This window comes from Anguilla rostrata, chromosome 12 (assembly GCF_018555375.3).
Source record: "Anguilla rostrata isolate EN2019 chromosome 12, ASM1855537v3, whole genome shotgun sequence".
Classification (NCBI taxonomy): Eukaryota; Metazoa; Chordata; class Actinopteri; order Anguilliformes; family Anguillidae; genus Anguilla; species Anguilla rostrata.
The window spans coordinates 37,598,641-37,620,747 of NC_057944.1; the positions used below are offsets into that span (position 1 = coordinate 37,598,641).

General features: G+C 48.1%; 2 protein-coding genes across 3 annotated transcripts in view; both read left to right on the forward strand.

Moving 5' to 3' along the window:
• bicra (BRD4 interacting chromatin remodeling complex associated protein) overlaps positions 1–3,596 on the forward strand; it is a 22,016-nt gene extending 18,420 nt beyond the window's left edge. The window contains 1 exon segment of the mRNA XM_064301068.1: positions 1–3,596. This exon segment is cut by the window's left edge and continues 2,226 nt beyond it. The gene's annotated coding sequence lies outside the window, so the exon portion shown is untranslated.
• Positions 3,243–21,531, forward strand: ehd2b (EH-domain containing 2b). 2 transcript variants are annotated; one of them, XM_064301091.1, is made up of 7 exons: positions 3,243–3,596; positions 5,372–5,978; positions 7,278–7,454; positions 11,643–11,740; positions 12,917–13,329; positions 15,806–15,970; positions 18,737–21,531. In XM_064301091.1, the coding sequence occupies exons 2-7, from the start codon at positions 5,752–5,754 to the stop codon at positions 19,301–19,303; spliced, it is 1,647 nt and encodes a 548-aa protein (XP_064157161.1). In that variant the 5' UTR covers positions 3,243–3,596; positions 5,372–5,751; the 3' UTR covers positions 19,304–21,531. The 2 variants fall into 2 exon arrangements, with proteins under 2 accessions (XP_064157161.1, XP_064157162.1); XM_064301092.1 differs by lacking the exons at positions 3,243–3,596; positions 5,372–5,978; positions 7,278–7,454 and adding an exon at positions 10,051–11,295.
• Positions 21,532–22,107: the final 576 nt, after the last annotated feature.

Here is a 22,107-nt window from a genome sequence, read left to right on the forward strand (position 1 = left end):
CTGAAGCATTTCATGTTTTCAAACACTAAATCGCAAACGTTAGTTTGTCCACGTCCCCAACTTGTTTTGGATTCTAGCGATGGGAAGGGTGTGGTTTTCATAAACCATGTAATGGGTGGAGCTTTGGTGAGCTGTCGGTCGTTGGCTTTCTTTTCGAACCAATCAGTTCACGCTTGCTCTTCACTGCAGATCAGTATGCCTGGTTTCAGTTCAGAATGATTGACAGCATGTTGCTCCGCCCATCTTTGGTTTCATGGTACCTCATTCTTCATCACAGAAGGGTTTGATGTCACCCAGATAGATATGCAGAAGTGTGCAAGGTTGTTGTTTTTGGTGCACACCTTCATTTGAGTGACAAATAACGGTAAAACATCAGTCTGCCCAAAAGGGGGGGACACTGGCATGCTTTCAGTTCCTGCAGTTTGTAATCATCTGGCTCCCTTAGTTCCCCAAGGTCAGGGGAAATGACTGGGATTGACCCGAGGTGACTGCCCCCCCCATACCCCGCCACAACCTGATCACTGCCTGTCTGTCATTCCACACTTTTTCATTTTTGTTGTTTGCTTCTTCATTCACTCCCTTGCACGGTGTTTGTGTGTGTGTGTGCGCGTGCGTGTGTGTGTGCGCGTGCGTGTGTGTGTGTGCGTGTGTGCGTGCTCACTTTGTTGTCACTAAGCTATCTGTCACTAAATGGCAGTGTCAGGGTTCTGGGTGGAGAAAGCTTGTTAAATCCTCCTGTGTAATTCAAAGAGCAGTTTGGACTCAACTTTCTGACTCAAAAAGATCTGTGATTCTGGCCCCTGTGAACAACCTTAAAAGTGCTCAGTTAACCCTTTGTGTAGCAGCTCACTTGTTAGAGTGTGTCAGCGGGGGGGGGTGGGGGTTGTGTTGGAGTAAGAGTCACTTCTCCTCGCTGTCTGTCTGCTTGTCAGTCTGGCTCCACCCAAACGTGTGCCTCCCTCTTTGTCTTCTGTGTGTGTGTGTGTGTGTGTCTGTACGTCTGTCTCTTCTGTTAAACTCCCTGTTAATCTTCCTGTCTCTCTGCTAAAGGAGGGGTTTTGCTGTTTTGTTGTTCTAGGCCACCCACACTAGGGGGCGCTGATGAGCAACCTTGTGCAGGTCTGATGGTTCTCCTGCTCTGTTGAGTGAGGGTCAGATGGAGAGTTTCGGTCCGCGTGATTTACAGGGTCTCCCCTCTGGGCTGTGTTTTTATTCAAAGTTCATGTTGTCTTCCCTCCCGATTGGGCATTTTCCACACACACACACACACACACACACACACGCGCGCACTACAATACACACACACTCTTTCAGCACTTCAGATGGTCTGTGGTCTCTCAGGATTCCTATTGGCAACTGAGACACAGTGAACAGCTAGCAGCACCAGACTTCTGTTCAAGAGCGTCCACAGCAGCACCCGTCTCCAAACAGTCAGTCTGCTTAAAACTGAACTGTCCGTACAGGTTTTTAAATTGTATTTTTAAAACGCATATTTTTGTGACCAATGCTTTTAATTTTTTAACTGTTTTATTGTATTTTTTAAAAATTCGGACCAGGTTTGCCAAATAATTTTACTCACACACTGGCATAGCTGTAAAAAACATTATGTGTTGCGAATATACACTCACCAGCCACTTAATTAGGTACATGCTAGTACCGGGTGTGGTCTTCTGCTGCTGTAGCCCATCTGCTTCGAAGTTCGACATGTTGTGCGTTCAGAGATGCTCTTCTGTATACCTCGGTTGTAACGAGTGGTTATTTGAGTTACTGTTGCCTTTCTATCAGCTCGAACCAGTCTGGCCCTTCTCCTCTGACCTCTGCCATCAACAAGGCATTTTTGCCCAGAGAACTGCCGCTCACTGGATATTTTCTCTTTTTTGGACCATTCTCTGTAAACCCTAGAGATGGTTGTGTGTGAAAATCCCAGTAGATCAGCAGTTTCTGAAATACTCAAACCAGCCCGTCTGGCACCAACAACCATGCCATGTTCAAAGTCACTTAAATAACCTTTCTTCCCCATTCTGATGCTTGGTTTGAACTTCAGCAAATCATCTTGACCATGTCTACATGCCTAAATGCATTGAGTTGCTGCCACGTGATTGGCTGATTAGATATTTGCGTTAACGAGCGGTTGAACAGGTGTACCTAATGTTGTGACCGGTGAGTGTATACACACACACACGCTGATCACACAACGTGCCAAGCACAAAACTAGTAGACCTAAGATCTTCGGACTGCATCCTTAAGGCATTTCAGCTGTGCGACCAAATTCAAAGTACAAAGAGAGACGTGACAAGCCAGGCTTGTGTCCTTTTATTCCGTCTCTCTCTTTTCTTCCATCCCTCCCTCCCTCCAGCTCACTCGCTCTCCTGCTTTACAGTGTACCCTCCAAACTCTTCAAATAGACGGAAGCAAACGCAGCATAAACAAATGAATCGAGAAGAACAAAACAAAACATTTACAAAATGAAAGAGAATTTGAAATATAGTACTACAGATTAATTTTGTACTGTATTTATTGTGTATAATGACACTTTTTTTAAAAAAAGAAGAAAAGAACTGTACATTTAGTATAACTGTAAATTAAAACTTGCTTCTTTTATGAAAGAAATGTCCATTGTCTTGTCCTTGATGTGAACAGTGGGAGATTCCTGTTGGAACTGTAAGTAAATCTTAAGTACACACATACTGGAATGGGCAGTGGTGTTTCATATGGGTGGTCCTGGACTGGTCAGCTGTCTCTGGTTGCAGTCTCGTGCAATGTAGGTGGCTGTCAGTAGGTGGTGCTAGAGAGTTAGAGTGGTGATGCAGGGTGTGGCAGGAGGGGTGGGGAGATGTGGAGGGAGGACATGGTTTTTTCCCCCCCCAAAGCTATGCAACAGTGTCATGTGAATAAACACATGGAAAGTAAATGAATTGTGAACACTAAGAGTTGCAGCTTTCACTAAAAGCACGATTGGAAAGGGCATAACCTGAATACCTGGCAGGAGTTTGTGTTTCCCTGAGAAAAGCTTAGAATCAGTAATCCCTCAGATTATTTAATGTAGCCCCACCTCCCATGTGCACGCACACAAACACGCACTCCACCTCTTCCCAAGCTTCAGTCGTCAGCTTTTAAGGGTTTGCCCCTTGTTGCACGGATGAGGGAGGGAGGGAGAGAGAGAGAGAGAGGGAGAGTGAGAGAGTGTGCTGTGTGTCAAGCGCTTTATTTTTCTCTCACAGCTTTTCAAGTTTGGGGAGAGAGAGTTCTGCCAGACACTCGTATCAGCTGAGACCGATTAGCCTGTACTGGAAAACCATCATTCATCACGCGCACACACACACGCACACACACACACAGAAGCACTGTCTCCACAGACGGGACTCAGTCTGTGCAAGCGTACGGAGGAGAGCGCAACGCGAAGACGGACGTCGTTCTGCTTTTGGCTTCTGAGATGTCCGAGTCTCCAGCGCGAGAGGGAGAGCCATCAGCCTGTTTTTAACCATCTTTTCTTTTAAACCTTTTTTTTTTTTTAAAGAACCTGTGGTTCTTCTTTCTGCTAGATACACCTTTTGGGTTTTATGCTGTTCTGCCAATCGCCTGAACCCCGTCCTGAGGTAAGGCATGCTGCCGCTCTTCCTGTTCGTTCTTCTTCTCTCATTTGCTCTGTAAAAGTGTCGCAGGTAAAAGCGCAATCTGGAAAGTTTCCAAGAAACCTCTCAGCTGGTTGTCTTTTTTTTGGAGCGTATGGATGGACTGCTTTAACTCCCTCTGTCATCCCCTGTGCTTCTCCCACTGACTGCTGTCAGCACGATTCATCCTTCATTCGTCGTGTTGTTCGTTAATAGTGATGGACTGAGAGCGTGCGGGATCCCCTTCCAAGCAGGCTGTGATGTCGCTCTGGGTAGTCTCACGTACTAGCTGTCCTGAACCAAGGCTGTGGTCCATAATGCAAAACACAGTCTGTAAGGACCCAGTGAAGCCCCCCCCCCCGCTCCCCCATGGCATTTTGGGGTAGCCAGCCAGGAGCCCCCATCTTCACCCTCCTCTGAGGAATGTGGTGAAGGAGCTTTCACGGTCGGGGCATCTCCGCAGCTGTTCTTTCCGCGAAAGAATCTCTCCCTCGTTCCCTCGCACCACGCCCCTCTCTTTCTCTGTGTTCGCTCGCTTCCTCTGCCGCCGCGTCTCCGTTTTTGCCAAGAGGGCGAAGCGAACCCCCCCCTTCCCTTAGCTGTGTTTCTGGAAAGTTCTCCTGCGCATTCCCTGTGCTCGCAGGCTTCGGTGTTTACGTTGAGGAGTTTTTTGTACCTCACCCTACCCTTAATTTCCCTATTTAAATGAGCGCAGCCTTGCTGGGAGCAGCTGAGGTTATTCTCCACTCGGGTACGGCCCGTCTCTCCACACCCTTCCCAGCATGCTCCTCTGATCCCAGAGGGCCGAGCGGCCTGGCGACCTTCGGCACGCTCCTAAGAGTGCTGCGTGGTCCTCACCTGACACACTGGTCCTGCCGCACCAGCTGGCGGGCCAATCAGTGGGAAGGGAAAGAGGTGGCGAGTGTGTGTTAGTGCCTGTGCTGTGTGTGTGTGCTAAGTGTGGCTATGCGTTTGTGCCTGTGCTGAGTGTGTAAGCCTGTGCTGTGTGTCTCTGTGTGTTTGCGCCTGTGCTGAGCGTCTCTGTGTTTGTGTCTGTCCTGTGTGTCCCTGTGCTGTGTGTGCCTGTGCTGAGTGTGTAAGCCTGTGCTATGTGTCTCTGCGTTTGTGTCTGTGTGTTTGTGCCTGTGCTGTGTGTCTCTGTGTTTGTGCCTGTGCTGAGTGTGTAAGCCTGTGCTGTGTGTCTCTGAGTTTGTGTCTGTCCTGTGTGTCTCTGTGCTGAGTGTCTCTGTGTGTTTGGGCCTGTGCTGTGTGTCACTGTGTTAGTGCCTGTGCTGAGTGTCTCTGTGCGTTTGCGCCTGTGCTGTGTGTCTCTGTGCGTTTGGGCCTGTGTAGGCCTGTTATGTACTGCTGGTGCTCTGAGGGCTGGCTTGAGAAAGCATGTGCCTCAGGTCTATGAGGAGGAGTGGACTGTGCATTTGGGCGTGCACGTACATGTGTGTGCATGTGTTTATACTTGTGTGTGTGTGTGTGTGTAATTTTGGGTGTGTGCTCAGAAGTGTGTGTCCCCTTTATTCAGGCACACAGGGACAATGCACTGTGCTTCCCCTGTGCGATTAAATGAACTTTGTGAAGATTCCGCTCAGGAAACATTAGCACTCAGTGGCTAACACACCCTCCCTCCACCACTGGCCTGACCCCAGCAACAGCCATCCCATAATATTACCACAGAGTTGTAGTACAGGTTTTAAACAACTCATGTCTGTAATATATTTTTGACTGTGTATCTTTTTTTTTTTCAGAAACCAAAAAACTACCAGAGGCTGTAGAAAGTGTGATGAATTGAACTACAATAAGATTAACACACCTTTTAAGGCCAGTTTTTACAGCATTAACCATCGTTTGACCACACAGACAGACTGAACAAAACTTCTGACTGCCAGATAAGACATTCAGATGACAATCAAAGGTAGAGAAAAAGCTCAGTGAACAGCAAGACATTGGTCCTATCTTGACTCTAAACAGAAGTCATTACCTTGAGAATTCACAGACAGCACACACACACAAGACACAGGCATACTCAAAGCTCTTGACTGGTGAACATAACGACAACAACAACAACAACAACAACAACAAAATAGTTAGAAACAGCCCACAGCGCCCCCTGCAGCCTCACGTCGCCATGTCTCGTTTGGGGAGGAAAGCCATCAAGAACCAGAAGACCCCGGAGGTGATCCGGACGGTGACAGACGGTCTGAAGTCTCTGTACCGCCAAAAAATGCTGCCTCTGGAGCAGCTGTACGGGTTCCACGACTTCCATTCCCCCAGCCTGGAGGACGCCGACTTCGACAACAAGCCCATGGTGCTCGTGGTCGGACAGTACTCCACGGGGAAGACCACCTTTATCAGGTAGCTTAACCAATCAGAGGCCTGCATGGCTGCTGCCCCTGCTGAACATTCCAGTTTAAACCAGCCTAAGCTGGCCAGGCTTGTTTAAGATGAGTTTTTGACACATTTAGCTGGTCAACCAGCTGTTTCACCAGCTGACCAGCCGATGAGTTTTACCAGCAGCATACTTAACCAGCTTTGTCATTTAAAACCAGATTAGAATCCCAGCTGGTTTGAGCTGGAATCTTCAACAAAGGTCGAATCAATCATATACCTCTAAAAAGGATTAGATTTGAGACAAGCAGGAGTTCATTTGTGTCGTACCTCTGAATGGATTTATGTTTGACGCGATATTGGTCTCATAGTTAATCTGCCTGAATCTCTTATTCGTGTGATGAAATGCAAGGAGCAGAGGCTTGGTTATGTTAGTGGTGCACGGAAGGATTAGAGGTGTGTCACATGACCAAAAAAAAAAAAGAAGTCAACATATATCACAGACTTTCCAGGGAAATTCTCTCTTGTCAAACTGAGCGATGAACATATTGCGTGCATAGTTGTGCGTGTTATGGTGTCCACAAAGTTGTGTTGACGCAGGTATGTTTAAAAAAGAAAATGGAATTCCACATTTGAAGAGAAGTTCAGGCTATAGGAAAAAAAAGATGTGCTTGTTAGGTGGGTTTGTGGGCTCAGAATGCACTGATCTGGATAATTCCTCTGAATGGATTTGCAGGTTTACATGTAGCATATCTTTATAAATCTTGCATGGTCTCTGCCCTGGAGCACATAGCATTCTGACGTGTATGGAATGATTCCTCAGGGATTTTCATACGGCTGTGCCTGTACCGGCAGACACTTGCATTGAGTAAGATAGCTGGGGACCTGGACTGGGAACTCAGGAGGTTGCAGGTTCAAATTCTGCTACAGTAAAACATCCAACTGTCTAAATTGATTGGGTTCCAAAAATGTAAGCTCTCCAAATTGTGCTGGATAAGCACGTTGACTAAATTCCTACACTACAGTTAATTTGCGTGCATTGGTACAGTGTGTTCTTTGCCAAGTATAAATGTAGGAATCAAACAAATGTGACATCACCTCACAGAGAGGACCTCCACCTTACATTGGTAACAATAAATAGAACCACGCCAACAGTGATTTGTTGGATATTACTTCCTGGATACTCACCAATCACCATCTTGGTTGTTGTATTGGTTGTTACCAATATATTCTGTGATTGGTGGTCCTCCACTTTGCTTACTGCCGGTAGGGTGATTTTTTTTCCCCCATGTCCCTGTTTTAGTACCGCTGTTCTGTGACCCTCAGGTACCTCCTGGAACAGGACTTCCCGGGGAGCCGCGTGGGGCCGGAGCCCACCACCGACAACTTCACCGCCATCATGCACGGGGACGTGGAGGGGCTAATCCCCGGGAACGCCCTCATCGTGGACCCCAACAAGCCCTTCCGAAAACTCAACCCTTTCGGGAACACCTTCCTCAACAGGTGAGCTGGCCGGACCCCAGGGGGGAGGGGGCACAAACCCGACCCCTTTTTCGGGAACACCTTCCTCAACAGGTGAGCTGGCCAGACCCCAGGGGGAGGGGGCACAAACCCGACCCCTTTTCGGGAACACCTTCCTCAACAGGTGAGCTGGCCGGACCCCAGGGGGACGGGGCACATACCCGACACCTTTTCGGGAATACCTTCCTCAACAGGTGAGCTGGCCAGACCCCAGGGGGAGGGGGCCCGTTCCCTGCACTAAGCAGTACCAGCGCTCACACCGCCCGATAAGCCCCTGGCCAAACCCGCGGCCCGTGCGTGGGAGATCTGGGTTTGTTTGGGATCAGTGTTTCTGACCCTCCCACTCGATCTTTGATGGAAAACAAAACAACATGCGTGAAAAAAACTGGGGTGGGAGGAGGAAGGGGGTGGGTGGGTGGAATGGAAGGAGCGAGGGAAGGAGGTCAAATTGAACACCCTCTTGGGAAGCAGAGAAGGAAGGAAGAAAGGGAGTGAGAGAGAGAGAGAGAAATGCATCAGCTTTTTAGTCTATGGAATGTGGAGTCTCTATGCCAACATTATATAAGGAGGAGGAGGGACTTTCCTTATTTGTGGAAAAAACAGAGAATGGGAGAGAGGTCTCCAGGGAGGGACATTCAAGTTCTTAAAGGGAAACACATACGTGTGTGTGTGTGTTTGCGCGCATGTGTGTGTATGTGTGCGTGCGTGTGTTTGCGCACATGTGCGTATATATAGTCCTTTAAAGAGGGGAACTCTTAAGAGGGGTGTTAAAAGCTGAGGAGATGAGGAAACCGATGAGATCAGAGGCGTGAACAGAGGAGGGGAAAAAAAAAAAGTAACAGAAAATGTGCTCTGAAATTCTTTCCCAGTATCCCGTGTTTATCTTTCAGGCTGCCAGGCCGGCTCGGAATGTCTGCACACGCAAGCTGTGACAACACGCTTATCTGCAGCATTTGCTTAGATGAGCCCTTTCCCTAGATCACACTCTCTACCTGTATCAGTATGCTGTGCGGTGATGGGGGAGTGAGACCCTATGTAGTTCCATGATGGGTACAGTCGGCCATTTTGCTGTCAGTCACTCAACTGTCAAATCACTTTGCTGAAGGGTGCACCCCACAGCTAAGCACTATGATTGGTTCGCGTCAACGTGTGTCACTGGTAACACCTGCTAGCCAAACCCATGTTTTTTTGGTCGGAGCTCTCACTCTCGTTTCTAGTGGAATAGGATTCTGAAATTTGGATTCCCAGTTCACTCTGGTTCAACTCTGATCGCGGAGGACCACAAGACATGGCGCGTTTATTTCTCTGCCTCAAAATAAGAAGCCATTTTGAAACCAAGTAACAAGGGGAGGTGATCTCAACTGCTTTTCTGTTAAATATCTGCTGGTTAACATGGAAAACCAGCTGCCCCCAGAATCTCCAGGCCCAGGCCCCAAATCCATAAAGCCCTTCAGAGTGAGAGAGCTGGTCTAGGGTTGGTTTAGTCTTTTTGCTGATAGCGGAAAAGGTTATGAAAAGTAAACAAGCTTTATTTTTGTAGTTTTACAAATAAATATAAAGAACAGTGAACATGAGGTCATGAGCAATCCCAGGATGATTACAGAGACAAATACAGTCACAGCACTAATGAGAATTATTAGTTACACCGAATCTGCATTGTGGGGTAAATAAAAGTTCAATTTCTCCCAGCGTTTTTTACCCATATATTTTTGTAAACTCAAAGTACAAGTCATCCGTTGCATGTGATGCAAAAGGGTTACAATTTTCAGCAAACAGGCCCACAGAGGGACTGCTTTTCTGGAGCCAGCATTTTGTGACCGCTTTTTTTTTTTTTACATGCTGCTATAAATATCTTCAGAAGATAGGCATCACTATTACTTAAGTCCTCTGCCCAGTCTGAGATGTTTTATAGCCATTTCCTACTCCTTTCTGTGTGCATGTTCTCCCTCTGTCCACATGGGTTTCCTCCCACAGTCCACAGACATGCAGGTTAGGTTAATTGAAGAGTGTAAATTGCCCCTGGGTATGAGTGTGTTAGATAATGGTGTATGTTCCCTGGCAAACTGTCCAGGGTGCATTCCTGCCTCTCGCCCAATGCATGCTGGGATATGCTCCAGCATCCCCTCCCCCTGCCCAGGAATAAGCGGGTATTGATAATGGACCGATGGAATTTGGGAATCCCTGGTCTAGTTACCCAGGTTCCGTTCACTCCCCTTCCTGTAGGCGGTGCTAGACCACTCTGGAGGTCTGTTCGGTGTCTCTGAGTCTCTGGAGTGTGTGTGTCCTTGCTGGTATGACGTGTGTTTTTTTCCGTGAACTTCCTGTCCTGGGAAACCCTCAGCTCGTTAGGGCCGCTGGTAACAGGAAGCCCCTGTGTTGTTTTAAGAGGCGGATCATTAGCGGGCTTTATTGTTTAATTCTGGCAGAGCCGGTGATTTTCCGTCAGGAAGCCGAGCGCCGTGAGGGAACCTCTTCCACACAATGGACGGGCGGGCGTTGAATTACAATAGCAGGCATCGCGACACACCGTACGTGCTACTCTCATTTTAAAGTGAGAGTGCGTGCACTGCCACACAGTAATAGTAGCGGTTTAGTTCAAATTGCGTGGGTCTTCTTGTGCGTAGCGGCAAATTGTATTGAAATTGAAAACATTGGGACTGCAGTTTGTGGGTTGACCATAAAGCCGCACATCTTCCGATAAGAAGCGACTTTACAATCGCCTCTATTCATTTCAATTGGAGCCAATTTTTCGGGCATGCTGGGATAGCTGGTGAGGCGAGTGGAGGAGCTACCTTGAAGGGAGAACATGGTGCGATAACCAATCAGATTAAAGATTTGACGTGTAAACGGTGTTCGATTTCAAATTTTATTGAAAATACGATCAATATGCTTTGAACGAACACTGTTTTAAAAATTCAAAACACGCACACAAGCTGTTGATTGTGTGAGGGGAGGGCGATGCCAGGCGAACTTGTCGGAGGACGTGTGGCTTTACCCTGACACGGTGAAGGCACACAAACATTCAGTTAAACGTTCAGTTCCCTAGCCGTGGCCCTACTGCTTTATATGACAGCTATACTTAACCAGTTTTTGATAATCAGTCACTGACTAGACATATTACTGTGGAAGAAAAGCCACCCGCATCTGTTATTTATTGTGTTTGACAAGGCTGCATGAATCATCATGACATTTTTATGAATGAGTAATGTTAATGAATTAATAATGCCAGTGGAAGCTACGCTGTGCTTTCGAAAGAGTCGAACTCCACATCGAACTTCAAGGAATGCGGTATTTTATTTCTTGTTGGGTCTTTTCATTTTTAAAAAGCATTTTACACTTCCACAAATGTCACAAGCATGCACATGTGTGTAAGGACTGACGTAAAGTACCGTAAAACTGGGATAGACTCTACCTCCACCCTCCTCAATTCCCATCCCATGTTATCTGCGGCGTACAATGGGTTATTCATGTAAACATTCCCTGTTTACATCTGAAAAGAAAAGCCGTCTGGAAAGATGCCAGGGGGAAGGAGGACTGCGCAAGACGCAATTCCAACGGGTCGCAAGTGGCTCGTAACCTCGAAAGCAACCCCGCGCTGCACTCCGGAAAACGCTTCTCACGACGTCTCAGTGTTGGCGACAGCTCCAAGAGCGGAGGAGGGAAGGAACTAATTGTTACGACCTTCTGTAGGAAGACCTGCATCATGTATGGGAAGAAAACAAACAAACAGGAAAACTGGGATTAAGATCAGCATCCCTGTTCACGTTCCTCTTGCTGACGGCGTCACAAATATTCTGGGCAAAACCAATGTGGGCGTGTCCAGGTATATTTAGAAATAATAGTGTCTCAATTATGCTAAATGCCATCACCTGGTTAAAATAATTTAAGTGAGCTCAGGATTGGGTGTGCTGACCTAAAATAATTGTAATTTCTGTTAAATTTAACTGGAAGTCAATTCAACTGAGATCCTGGCTGGAATTATACCGAAGATGTTACATACTGAAGAAATGATATAAAGCATTTCAGCTGGCGAAAAAATTCCAGGGAATTGTGACACATCGATATGGTTTACCTGTGCAAATTGGGACAAGTGCCCAGTTCTCCTGCATGTAACGAAAGAGATGACCAATCACTGAACGGGTTTCCCATCTTCCCGTCTGCGTGTGGTAGGTTCCAGTGTGCCCAGATGACCAATCAGGTGCTCGAGAGCATCAGCATCATCGACACACCTGGAATCCTGTCAGGGGCCAAACAGAAAGTGAGCAGAGGTGAGTGGGGGCCAAACAGAGAGTGAGTAGAGGTGAGTGGGGTCATAAGAAGCCAGGAGACAGAGGGGAAACATGAATTGAGGCGAAGTGTGATTACGATGAACGCTGTTGTAACTTCATCCAATTTAAGCATAATGGACTTACGACAGACTAGTGGGAGCTGGGGGCAAGCCTGTGGATTACCAATGTGAGTGGCGATGTGAGACGTGAGAGACTATTTTTTAAACTCTGCTTTTTGGCAGGGTCTTTGGAATTCAGGATCACTCCGTGTCACAATCCCGCCCGTCTGCAGTCTCTAAAAGAGCAGCAGGGAAATGCATGAGGACGGAGGTGAAGAACAAGGGAACGAGAGAGAGAGAGGAGAGAGTGAGAGGAGAGACTGGAAGAAAGAGAGCAGCAGCGATGGATAGAGTGGAGAGGACCGAGAGGGAAGCGGTGATGGATAGAGTGGAGAGGACAGAGAGAGAAAGAGAGAGCAGGGGTGATGGATATAGAGGAGTGGATAGAGGGGGAGTGGCAGTTGGAGATGGAGAGCAACAGGAAAGAATGCGAAACGAGGGAGAGCTGGAATGGAGGGAAAGGTCGAAAAGCAGGCTATGGGTGTGAAGGGGGTGTGTGTGTGTGTGTGCACGCGTCTGTCTGCGTGTGTGTGTGTGTGTGTGTTTGTGCTGCTCTTTCCCTTCCCTCTCTGTGACCTGTGCACAGACTTCGCCCCCAGCAGCCCATAGCAGATGCAGAGACTGCTGCACACACCCCCCCCCCACAGTGAGCTAACACACAGCCCCATGCCTCTAGCCCAGGGGCTCGTAGGCTCTCTTAGCACACAACCCCTCTAAGCAGCAGATACTGCACATCTTACGTTACACACCTCCTTCTGAAATGTGCTGCTCCGATGTGCGCTCGAATCCAGAAGGGAAGGGAATGGAAGAGCCTACCTTCGCTTTAGACTGGCCATGGCTATGGCCAGTGCTGATTGGTTAGAAAATATCATTTAAACTTCAAAAAAAAAAAAAAGTGGGTGGGGCTCACTTCAGGCTTCTGAGAATCTGAGCAGTGTCTAAGCTGGCACATGCCCAGTGTGGCCCAGTAGCTGCTGTTCCCAGATAATAAGGGGGGAGCCTGGCTGTCTGGGTTTTGGGTTGAGCCCGTTTCTAACCCACCCCCCTGCCCCCCCAGGCTATGACTTCTCGGAGGTGCTGCGCTGGTTCGCCGAGCGGGTGGACCGCATCGTGCTGCTGTTCGACGCGCACAAGCTGGAGATCTCGGACGAGTTCTCGGAGGCCATCGGCGCGCTGCGGGGCAACGAGGACAAGCTGCGCGTGGTGCTGAACAAGGCGGACATGGTGGGCACGCAGCAGCTGATGCGCGTCTACGGCGCCCTCATGTGGTCGCTGGGCAAGGTGTTCGGCACGCCCGAGGTGCTGCGCGTCTACATCGGCTCCTTCTGGTCCGAGCCGCTGATGGTGACCGAGAACCGGCGGCTGTTCGAGCTGGAGGAGGAGGACCTCTTCGCCGACATCCAGCACCTCCCGCGCAACGCCGCCCTGCGCAAGCTCAACGACCTGGTCAAGAGGGCGCGGCTTGTTAGGGTGAGCGGGGAGGGGTACGGGGGGGCAGGGAGGGCTGCGGTGGGGCGGAGTATGGCAGGGTGGGGCACGGAGTGGCATGGTGGGGTAGGGTCGGGCAGGGTGGGGAAGAGGGGACGATCTTTTGTACAAGAAAAGACAATCTCTTCGATTAATCGATTAATTTGTATTTAGGATTTTGTTTTGTTGTATTTCGACAATAATGGGTGGCCCTCATGAGGATAAGCAGGGCTGGAGGGGGGCAGTCTCTTGTACAGAACTCTTACCATCTTGTTCTTAAAAATGTCTACATAATTTGATTTTATTGTATTTTTGTACAAAACAAAACTGTATTTTTTACAAAAATGCTGCATAGAATATTCTTAATATATGAATAATACAGGATGTACGCACATAACATATAACCTATAAAGTATAAATATGTACATATGAACGTGACGTATCGCTGGCTCCTGGCCTGTGATTGCGTAATTCACCCGGAGCTCTAGTCTGGCCTTGTTTTGCCGTGGCGATCACACGCTCTCTGTCAGGGACTAAACCGGTCTGCTCCAGATAAGCCTCCCTTCTGATGAAGAATCTGATGTGAAATTCCGTCACGCAAATTAAAAGCCTCTTCAAGGGTTTTTTTTTTTGTTGTTCTGTTTGCACACCCACTTTAATTTGCCTCGGTTTGGATATCCATGTTTTTATGGAGTGGAAAAGGGACAGTCAGATGTTCTCTGTAGAAAGAAAAAAAAAAAACCAAGAAAGTCACAAGACTGTGGCCTTGGTGGAACCTTTCTGTCCTTTTCTGTGTTTGGTTACTGTCTCCGTGGAGCTGGCCTTTATTCACTGCACTAGGGGGCTGTGTGTGAGTCCTACAGAGTTCCCCTATAGTGGGTAAGGAACTGGTCTAACCTCAAGGTCACGGGTTCGAATCCCGGGTCGCTTGAGCGAGGTACTTAACCTGCTTGGCTTCAGTATTTATCCAGCTGTGTAAATGGATGCAATGTAAATGGAATGTAAAAAGTTGCGTAAGTCGCTCTGGAAAAGAGTGTCAGCTAAATGCCTGTGATGTAATGTATTACGATTGTGAGTGCGCCCTGCACTCTCAAGCTCTGATATTGATCCAAAAAAAAAAAGCTTGTTGGGGAAGTTATATGAACTGAATGTACATGCGTAACTGCATGTCATTCGACTATAAAATCTGATTTATCAACCTGGGAAGACATTAGATTACATTTAGTGCAGCACTGTAAAAGATCATTGAAAATAACATCACCACTGCACTTTGCATTGTTGCCTAGTTGAGTCAGCGTAAGAGAGATTAGGGAAGGTATCAGATTGTTTTGTGGACATAAGCGGGACAGTATTAACACTAGTGTTTTTTTTTCTGCTATTCAAAGACAATCAGAAGTATTTTCATTGAATGGTTTTATCATTAATTGTTCATTTCTCCTGTTCTTTCTAATACCTTTGAGATCTTAAAACACTATTATGATTTTACAGAGGGAACGTGTTGCCTGAAATTAATAGAATCTTAGAACTAAAATCATTATGTTCACTGAACAGAAGGCTGGATTTGGTGGATCCTAACAGCTGAACTGAGATTTTCTTTAAAACGGAGCAGGTGTTTCCCTCCATGTAGAAAACTACCGTAATATCAGCCCTGGCAGGAGCTCTGTGGTTTGGTAGCCAGAGAATGCTGTTCTTTTTGATAAAGTGTACTTTTCAGCTCGGGGTGAAATTAGATTCCCTACCCCTCTGCCACAGCAAAACATTCTGTGTTAAATCTTGTGTGATACATTACCGACAGAGTTCGTTTCATGCCTTTCAAAAGGAATCCTCGCCTGGGTACCTTTTATAAAACAGAATAACCTGATGAATGGGGGGAGCTGGAGGATAGATCATGTCTCTGAAACACTGCCTTATCTTGTCCTGGTCATTAACTGTGTAAATGTGCTATTAACTCAAAATCTTTTGGGTCTTTTCTAAGACCTTAAACTAACTACACTGCCCACCCAATCACATAAAGAAGGGTTCCTTACTAAGGATGTTTATGTGATTGGGTGGCAGTGTTGTTAATATAATGGTTAGGGAAATGGGCTTGTAACCAAAGGCTTCTGTATATATCCAGCTGGGTACTTTGATACTGTGTGAGAATGCTAAATTTCTGTCAGTTGATAAGATTGTCTGCTACATTCCTGAAATATTATGTTTGTCTTCGCTTTTGAGTATCAGTCCATATCTCTTAACTCTTTGAAAAATAGTTTTTTCTCTAAATTCTAAGCCTGTGTTCTAGAACTCTTTCAATTGCCAGTAGTGGTTGCTACATCAGCACTGGAATGTTCAGTTAAGAACATTCTAATCACATATGTGACCTCGCTCCTTATAGCATTAACAATAGCAGGACTAAAAGCAGTACGCCGCTGCGCTCATGTTTTTATCCCTGTTGGACGGTACAGGTGCTTTAACACCGAACATGTTCCATGGCTGTCAGGTTCACGCCCACATCATCAGCTACCTGAAGCAGGAGATGCCCTCGGTCTTCAGGAAGGACAACAAGAAGAAGAACCTGATCTACCAGCTGCCCGTCATCTTCTCCAAGATCCAGCTGCAGCACCACATCTCTGCGGGAGACTTCCCCGACTGTGCCAAGATGCAGGTCAGCGTCCGCATCCACCCGCTCAACATTATTTTAAAGGAGTATCACATCCAGCCGCTGAGCGCTGAGTGTTTTAAATGAGCATTTGGCCCTGTTTTTAATGCCCGTGTCTGCCAAGCCAAACCATGAACCGCAGTCTCCCTGCTGATTAGTTTAACAGGCAGTCTTTTCCAGGGTAAATACTACATGCCGTCACATGACCTTATAAAAAAAGGGCTCGAAGGGGTATTTCAGGCAAAGGGCTTCACTCCAGGCACAAGATTTACGCCTTCCCTTTTATCAGGTGCTTTCATGCAGAGCGATTTCCTTTATGTGAAACAAGCAATGCAGTAATACAGCTGTTCACTAATGGAGTCCAGGTTGGGTACTTTGTTTAAGGATACACTGGCTGTGCCCCAGAATGGGTTTGCACCTGCAACCCCCCTGGGTTATTAGTCCAGTTTTTCTTTATACTGGCTGCAGGTTGTTTCTGGGTGCTCACCAGGAGGGCTGAGGTGGGTGACAAAATAAACATGGGGGAAAAATACATGTTTATGTTACATACTTTCTATCAGCAGTTTCTCACGTGAAATGAAAGAAGGCATTACTTGCACAACAGTGGTTAATATGCACGCAGTTGTTTTGACATGTACTGTGACAGAAAAAAAATTTGCATTTCGTATTTGTGTTTGGAACACATTTCAAAGAGCAGCGAGACAAGAGAAGGATTTGTGGGTCATGTGCTCAGCATAGTCTGAGATCCTCCCCTCTAACCTGTTGCGTTCAGGTACACAGGTACTGACAGCGCAGGTGTGCTACCTGTTCAATAGGTACACAGGTACTGACAGCGCAGGTGTGCTACCTGTTCAGTAGGTACACAGGTACCTGCAGCACAGGTGTGTTACCTGTTCAGTAGGTACACAGGTACCTGCAGCACAGGTGTGTTACCTGTTCAGTGGGTACACAGGTACCTGCAGCTCAGGTGTGTTACCTGTTCAGTAGGTACACAGGTACCTGCAGCACAGGTGTGTTACCATGTTCAATAGGTACACAGGTACACAAGCTCAGTTCTTCATGCAAGTGTAAAGTTTGGTAAGGTCCAACAGCTGTTTCAGTAAAGTTCTATAAGGCTGTAGTGAATAACGTGTGATTTCTTTCAGGTTTTTTTTTAGATAGGACTTTATGAAAAGATGGTTACATTTTCCAGGTGCCATGTGTCCTTTAACTGTTCAATAGGTACACAAGTACTGACAGCGCAGGTGTGTTACCTGTTCAATAGGTACACAAGTACTGACAGCGCAGGTGTGTTACCTGTTCAATAGGTACACAAGTACTGACAGCGCAGGTGTGTTACCTGTTCAATAGGTACACAAGTACTGACAGCGCAGGTGTGTTACCTGTTCAGTAGGTACACAGGTACCTGCAGCACAGGTGTGTTACCTGTTCAGTAGGTACACAGGTACCTGCAGCACAGGTGTGTTACCTGTTCAATAGGTACACAAGTACTACCTGCTCAGTTCTTCATGCAAGTGTAAAGTTTGGGAAGGTCCAACAGCTGTTTCAGTAAGGTTCTATAAGGTTGTAGTGAATAACGTGTGATTTTTTTATTTTTTTTTTAATTTTTTTTTTTTAGATTGAGGAACGTTATGAAAAGATGGCCTCACATTTTTTTTTTCAGGTTGCCAATGTGTCCTTTAAACGTTTGTCTGCTGGAAGGGAAGCATAAGTATGATTCAGGGCCTTCGGTATCTACAGCATGGCTGAAATGTGTACCGGGGTGTGGTTTCAAAAAGAAAGAAAGAAAGAAAGAGAAGAACGGTTTCTCTGCGTGTCAATGACTCAGTCCCCTCCCCCTCGCTCCCTTTGGGAACTCAGTGTTCTGTGGGTATCTGCGGATATCTTGAGTGCGCTGCACGTTACAGTACAGTACAGTACGTTCACTTAGCGAACGCCAGAGATTTATCCCGAGCGGCTTGCAGTGCAAGCGACCCTTAAGTCCCACCCATCCGCACGAGCTATTTGAGTGACAGTGATAACGAGACTGCACTCGCAGAGCCATGGCACTGAAGTACTCATGCCGGTTAATGATGCCGACTCCAGACCATGGCAACACGCTCATCCAAAATGCACGCAGTCCCAGTTAGCACGTTAGCCTCCCGGCGATGGTGAACACTCCTGCCGCCGGCGGGCCGATGTAAAACCGCTGGTGGGCCGACGGCGGTCCGATATGCGCTTGCTTGCAATGGGGGATCTCTGTTGTGTGTGCGGTTGACTCCCATGTTCTTTCTCCTGACTTCCTGACTCTCTCAGGCACTCAGTTCGCTGTTAATATCTGGGAGGGGTAGCACTGGAATGTGCTCGGTGTTGCTGATGTAGAATTGGGGTCAGTTCTGTGTCAATTCAGGAAATTCTTAGTATGAATTAATGAAATTCATTTCATTAACCGGACAATGCTAATAATGTATCTTTTTTTTGGGGTCAATATGTGAATTCAATTTTAATTAATTTGGAATTGACTTAAGAGGAACTTTACCCCAAACCCTGGTTGCCCCCCCTCCTTGGCCTGCCCCTCCCCTCCCCGCTCTCTCTCTCTGGGGCCTACCCCCTCCCTCCCCCCCCCCTCTCCTGGGCCCTCCCTCCTCCCTCCCTCCCCCCCCGCTCTCTCTCTCTCTCTGGGGCCTGCCCCCTCCCTCCCCCTCTCTCCTGGGCCTGCCCCCTCCCCTCCTCCTCCTCCCCCCCGCCTCTCTCTCTCTGGCTCCCCGCTCTCTCTCTTCCCTGGGCCCGCAGGAGAAGCTGATGGTCCACGACTTCACCAAGTTCAAGGCGCTGAAGCCGGGCCTGATGGCGGCGCTGGACGAGCTCCTGACCTCCGACATCGCCAAGCTGATGCCCCTGCTCAAGCAGGAGGAGATGGAGGCGGGGGTGCAGCCGGGGGTGCAGGGCGGGGCCTTCCTGGGCACGCGGGCGGGGCCCTTCCTGGAGGGCGACCCCTTCGCCCAGGCGGAGGAGAACGGGGAGGAGGGGGGCGGCGGCGAGGACGACGACGAGGACTGGGTGGTGACCAAGGACAAGCCCAAGTACGACGAGATCTTCTACAACCTGTCGCCCAACGAGGGCAAGCTGAGCGGCACCAAGGCCAAGGGCTGGATGGTGAGCACCAAGCTGCCCAACTCGGTGCTGGGCCGCATCTGGAAGCTGTCGGACGTGGACCGCGACGGCATGCTGGACGACGAGGAGTTCGCCCTGGCCAGCCACCTGATCGAGGTGAAGCTGGACGGGCACGGGCTGCCCCCGGAGCTGCCTGCCCGCCTGGTGCCCCCCTCCAAGCGCCGGCACAAGGGCTCCGACGCCTAGAGAGACCCCGCCCCCACCCTCCTCCCAGCCCCCGCCCTCCCAAACCTGCCCCCCCCGCCTGCGTCTTGCCGCGGGGGGGCTGACACTCAATCCCCTTCACCCCAATGCATTCCCAGCCAGCACGCAAAAAAACACAACTTCAGCACTTTTACTTTTCTCTAAGGCTGTAGTGAACTATGTCACAACAACATCTTTTAAACCTTTATTGTTTTCTTTCAGGCCGTGCGATGTTATGGAAACACGATCGTGTGTGTTTTTTTTTTGGGCCGCACATGGTTTGTAAAAATGTTTTTCTGTGTGATCCGTATGTGTGGTCCAGGCTAACAGTATTCCCATCACAGCAGAAACTTTTTGGGTGTGGGTTTAAAAACACAAGCGAGAGAGAGAGAGAGAGAGAGAGAGAGAGAGAGAGAGAGAGATGTAGTGAAAGCACTGTGCTACAGTGTTGTTCCTCGCCATGAACTTGCACAGCCTTGCTGAGCTGTAACTGTGGAAAACATTCTAATAACGCTTTGTGCTTTTTTCTCGGGCCTTCTCCGAATTCCTGCGCCGTGGCGCCATCTGCCCGTCCGTAACCCCCTGTCCGTGCGTCTCTCCGCCCCCCCCCCCCTCGGTATTCGGTCATTCCGAGCGTTCTCCTCGGGACGCTGTCCCGAAAGACGGGCATCACGGATACCGTGGGCAGGACGCACTTCGCATTCCTGTGTGGTTCCCTCTTTACCCTGTCTGCCTAGACCGGGGGGCGTGGCGGGGCGGGGGGGGCACAACCAGGGCTGATATATTTTGGGATTTGATGCCCACTTAGTTTTCTGCTCGTAATTGTTGAAGTGGCCCACCGTTTCTGTGGTCTGACCTTTCTGATGAAGCCATGAGCAGCAGCCGCCACAGTCTGTAGACTTGTGCTTGGTGACGAGAACATTCCACTGTGATCCGACACGGGCGTGAACAGGCACCGTACAGCCGTTTAGTTAAAATAATTCTGGGGAAACCGCTGGGAGGAAAGCCAGGATAAACCCCGGGCCTCCAGGAATGAAGGTGTGAGCCCCTGGCAGGGACCCGCTTCCACACACAGCGCCTCCAGCACTCGCGTATGAACGCCAAATATTACAGCGAACCGCTCCGCGCGGCACCAGCTCCGCTACACACTCCTCCAGTGACCTCACTTCCTGTGGGCTTCAGGCCCGCTGTGGAGAATCGAGTCTGTTTCTGAATTTAACGCCGACTTCGGCTCTTAATTATTTAATTAGCTCAGTCGTCTAGCCTACGCGAGTGGGCAATTTAGCTTCGTTTATCAACAAAGATGAAGGACAGCTGTTAGCTGTTTTTGTGTTCCAGTATGAAGTGAAATGTGTTGCTGGGGTCTACTCTGCGAGTGTGTGCGCCGGTGTGTTGAGCTAGTTTGCTAATTCAGCCAGGAGTAACTGGGGTAACTGGTGGAAACGCAAATCGGCATCCACGCGACACTCTGGAAATGGAATTGCCTGTCCCTTGTGATTGAGTCTCTACAGAGAGACAGGTGGTGGCGTTCAGTCCCCCCCCAAAAAAGTGGATTAGCGATAATGTGAAATACCGCCATCCTGGTGCTTCGATGGCCTCCCGTGGCTAGCAGCCATGCTTCTCTGAATGTTGGTTCACCCCCTCCGGTTGGCCTCCCCTTGTGAACACGCACCTGTATAAACAGGTTGCAGAATGGGGACAGGTGTGTACCTGAAGGTCATGAGTCACCCTGGCCAAGAATATCGGCAAATAAAAATACGTAGCCCCGTGTACATAAACGACCAGGTTGTCTAAACGTTGCGCTGTTGCACAATGGGTGTGGTTTATCCATTTTTTTGCAGCTATTGTGTAACAGTCTCCGGACCATGATGAGACCCCTCATCCTGTGGCCTGGTTGCCTAGTAACCAATCTGCACATCCATTTAGACCGGTTCCACACCCAACCCGTCCTGCTTGACCACTGCTCCGTCTCAGAGAATATACCTGAATATATATGTGATTCTTTTCTCTTTTTTTATTATTATTATTATTTTTTCTTCTTCTGAGTAAAAGTTCTCCATGTATCTGAAAGGTTGTTTTGAAATCCCAAGTAACTTTTCTGGACAGGAGTGTTTCAGTTCAGACGCTTCAGGAAATAACAAACCAAATATTGTTACTGACTACTGTATAAAAACCTCAACATGGTTTGTGTGTTTACTACCATTTATACTCAATAAACTGTTCTGATTTTACACTGCTCTTGTGCAATGGATTCAGTGGCAACTGTTAAGTGGAAAAATGATGTAACACGCGGACTGTATTTTTTAACGTGAAAGAAAGGAAAGCTGAAGCATTTTTCATGGTGTCAGCATAATTGGAGCATCTGGTTTCAGATAAATGAATGACATTACTGACAACAAAAACATGTATGTATCACACACACAACGTACCAAACCTGAGAAAAGGTTATTGCAGCATATGCACCGATATTTAGTTTGCTCTCACAAACACACACACACACACACACACACACACACACACACACTGCAGTTGGTCTCTCTGTGACAGGCCAGATAAGCAGTGACTCACTCTCCCTCTCACTGCCAAAACCCACACTGCCATTTTCTATTTTCCACAGCTGGGCGCTGGAGTAATGTGTGCACACACTTAGTTCTCATTCAGCCAAGCTAACAGAACCCTAACAGATTGCGTCACAATGCATCTTGCTCCATGTTTACACTGTTGGATCCGACCACCTGTTTGTGGGTTTCAACAGGTTCATTTGTTTAAGACTATAGGACGGACAGACATGTGATGTGTGTGTGTGT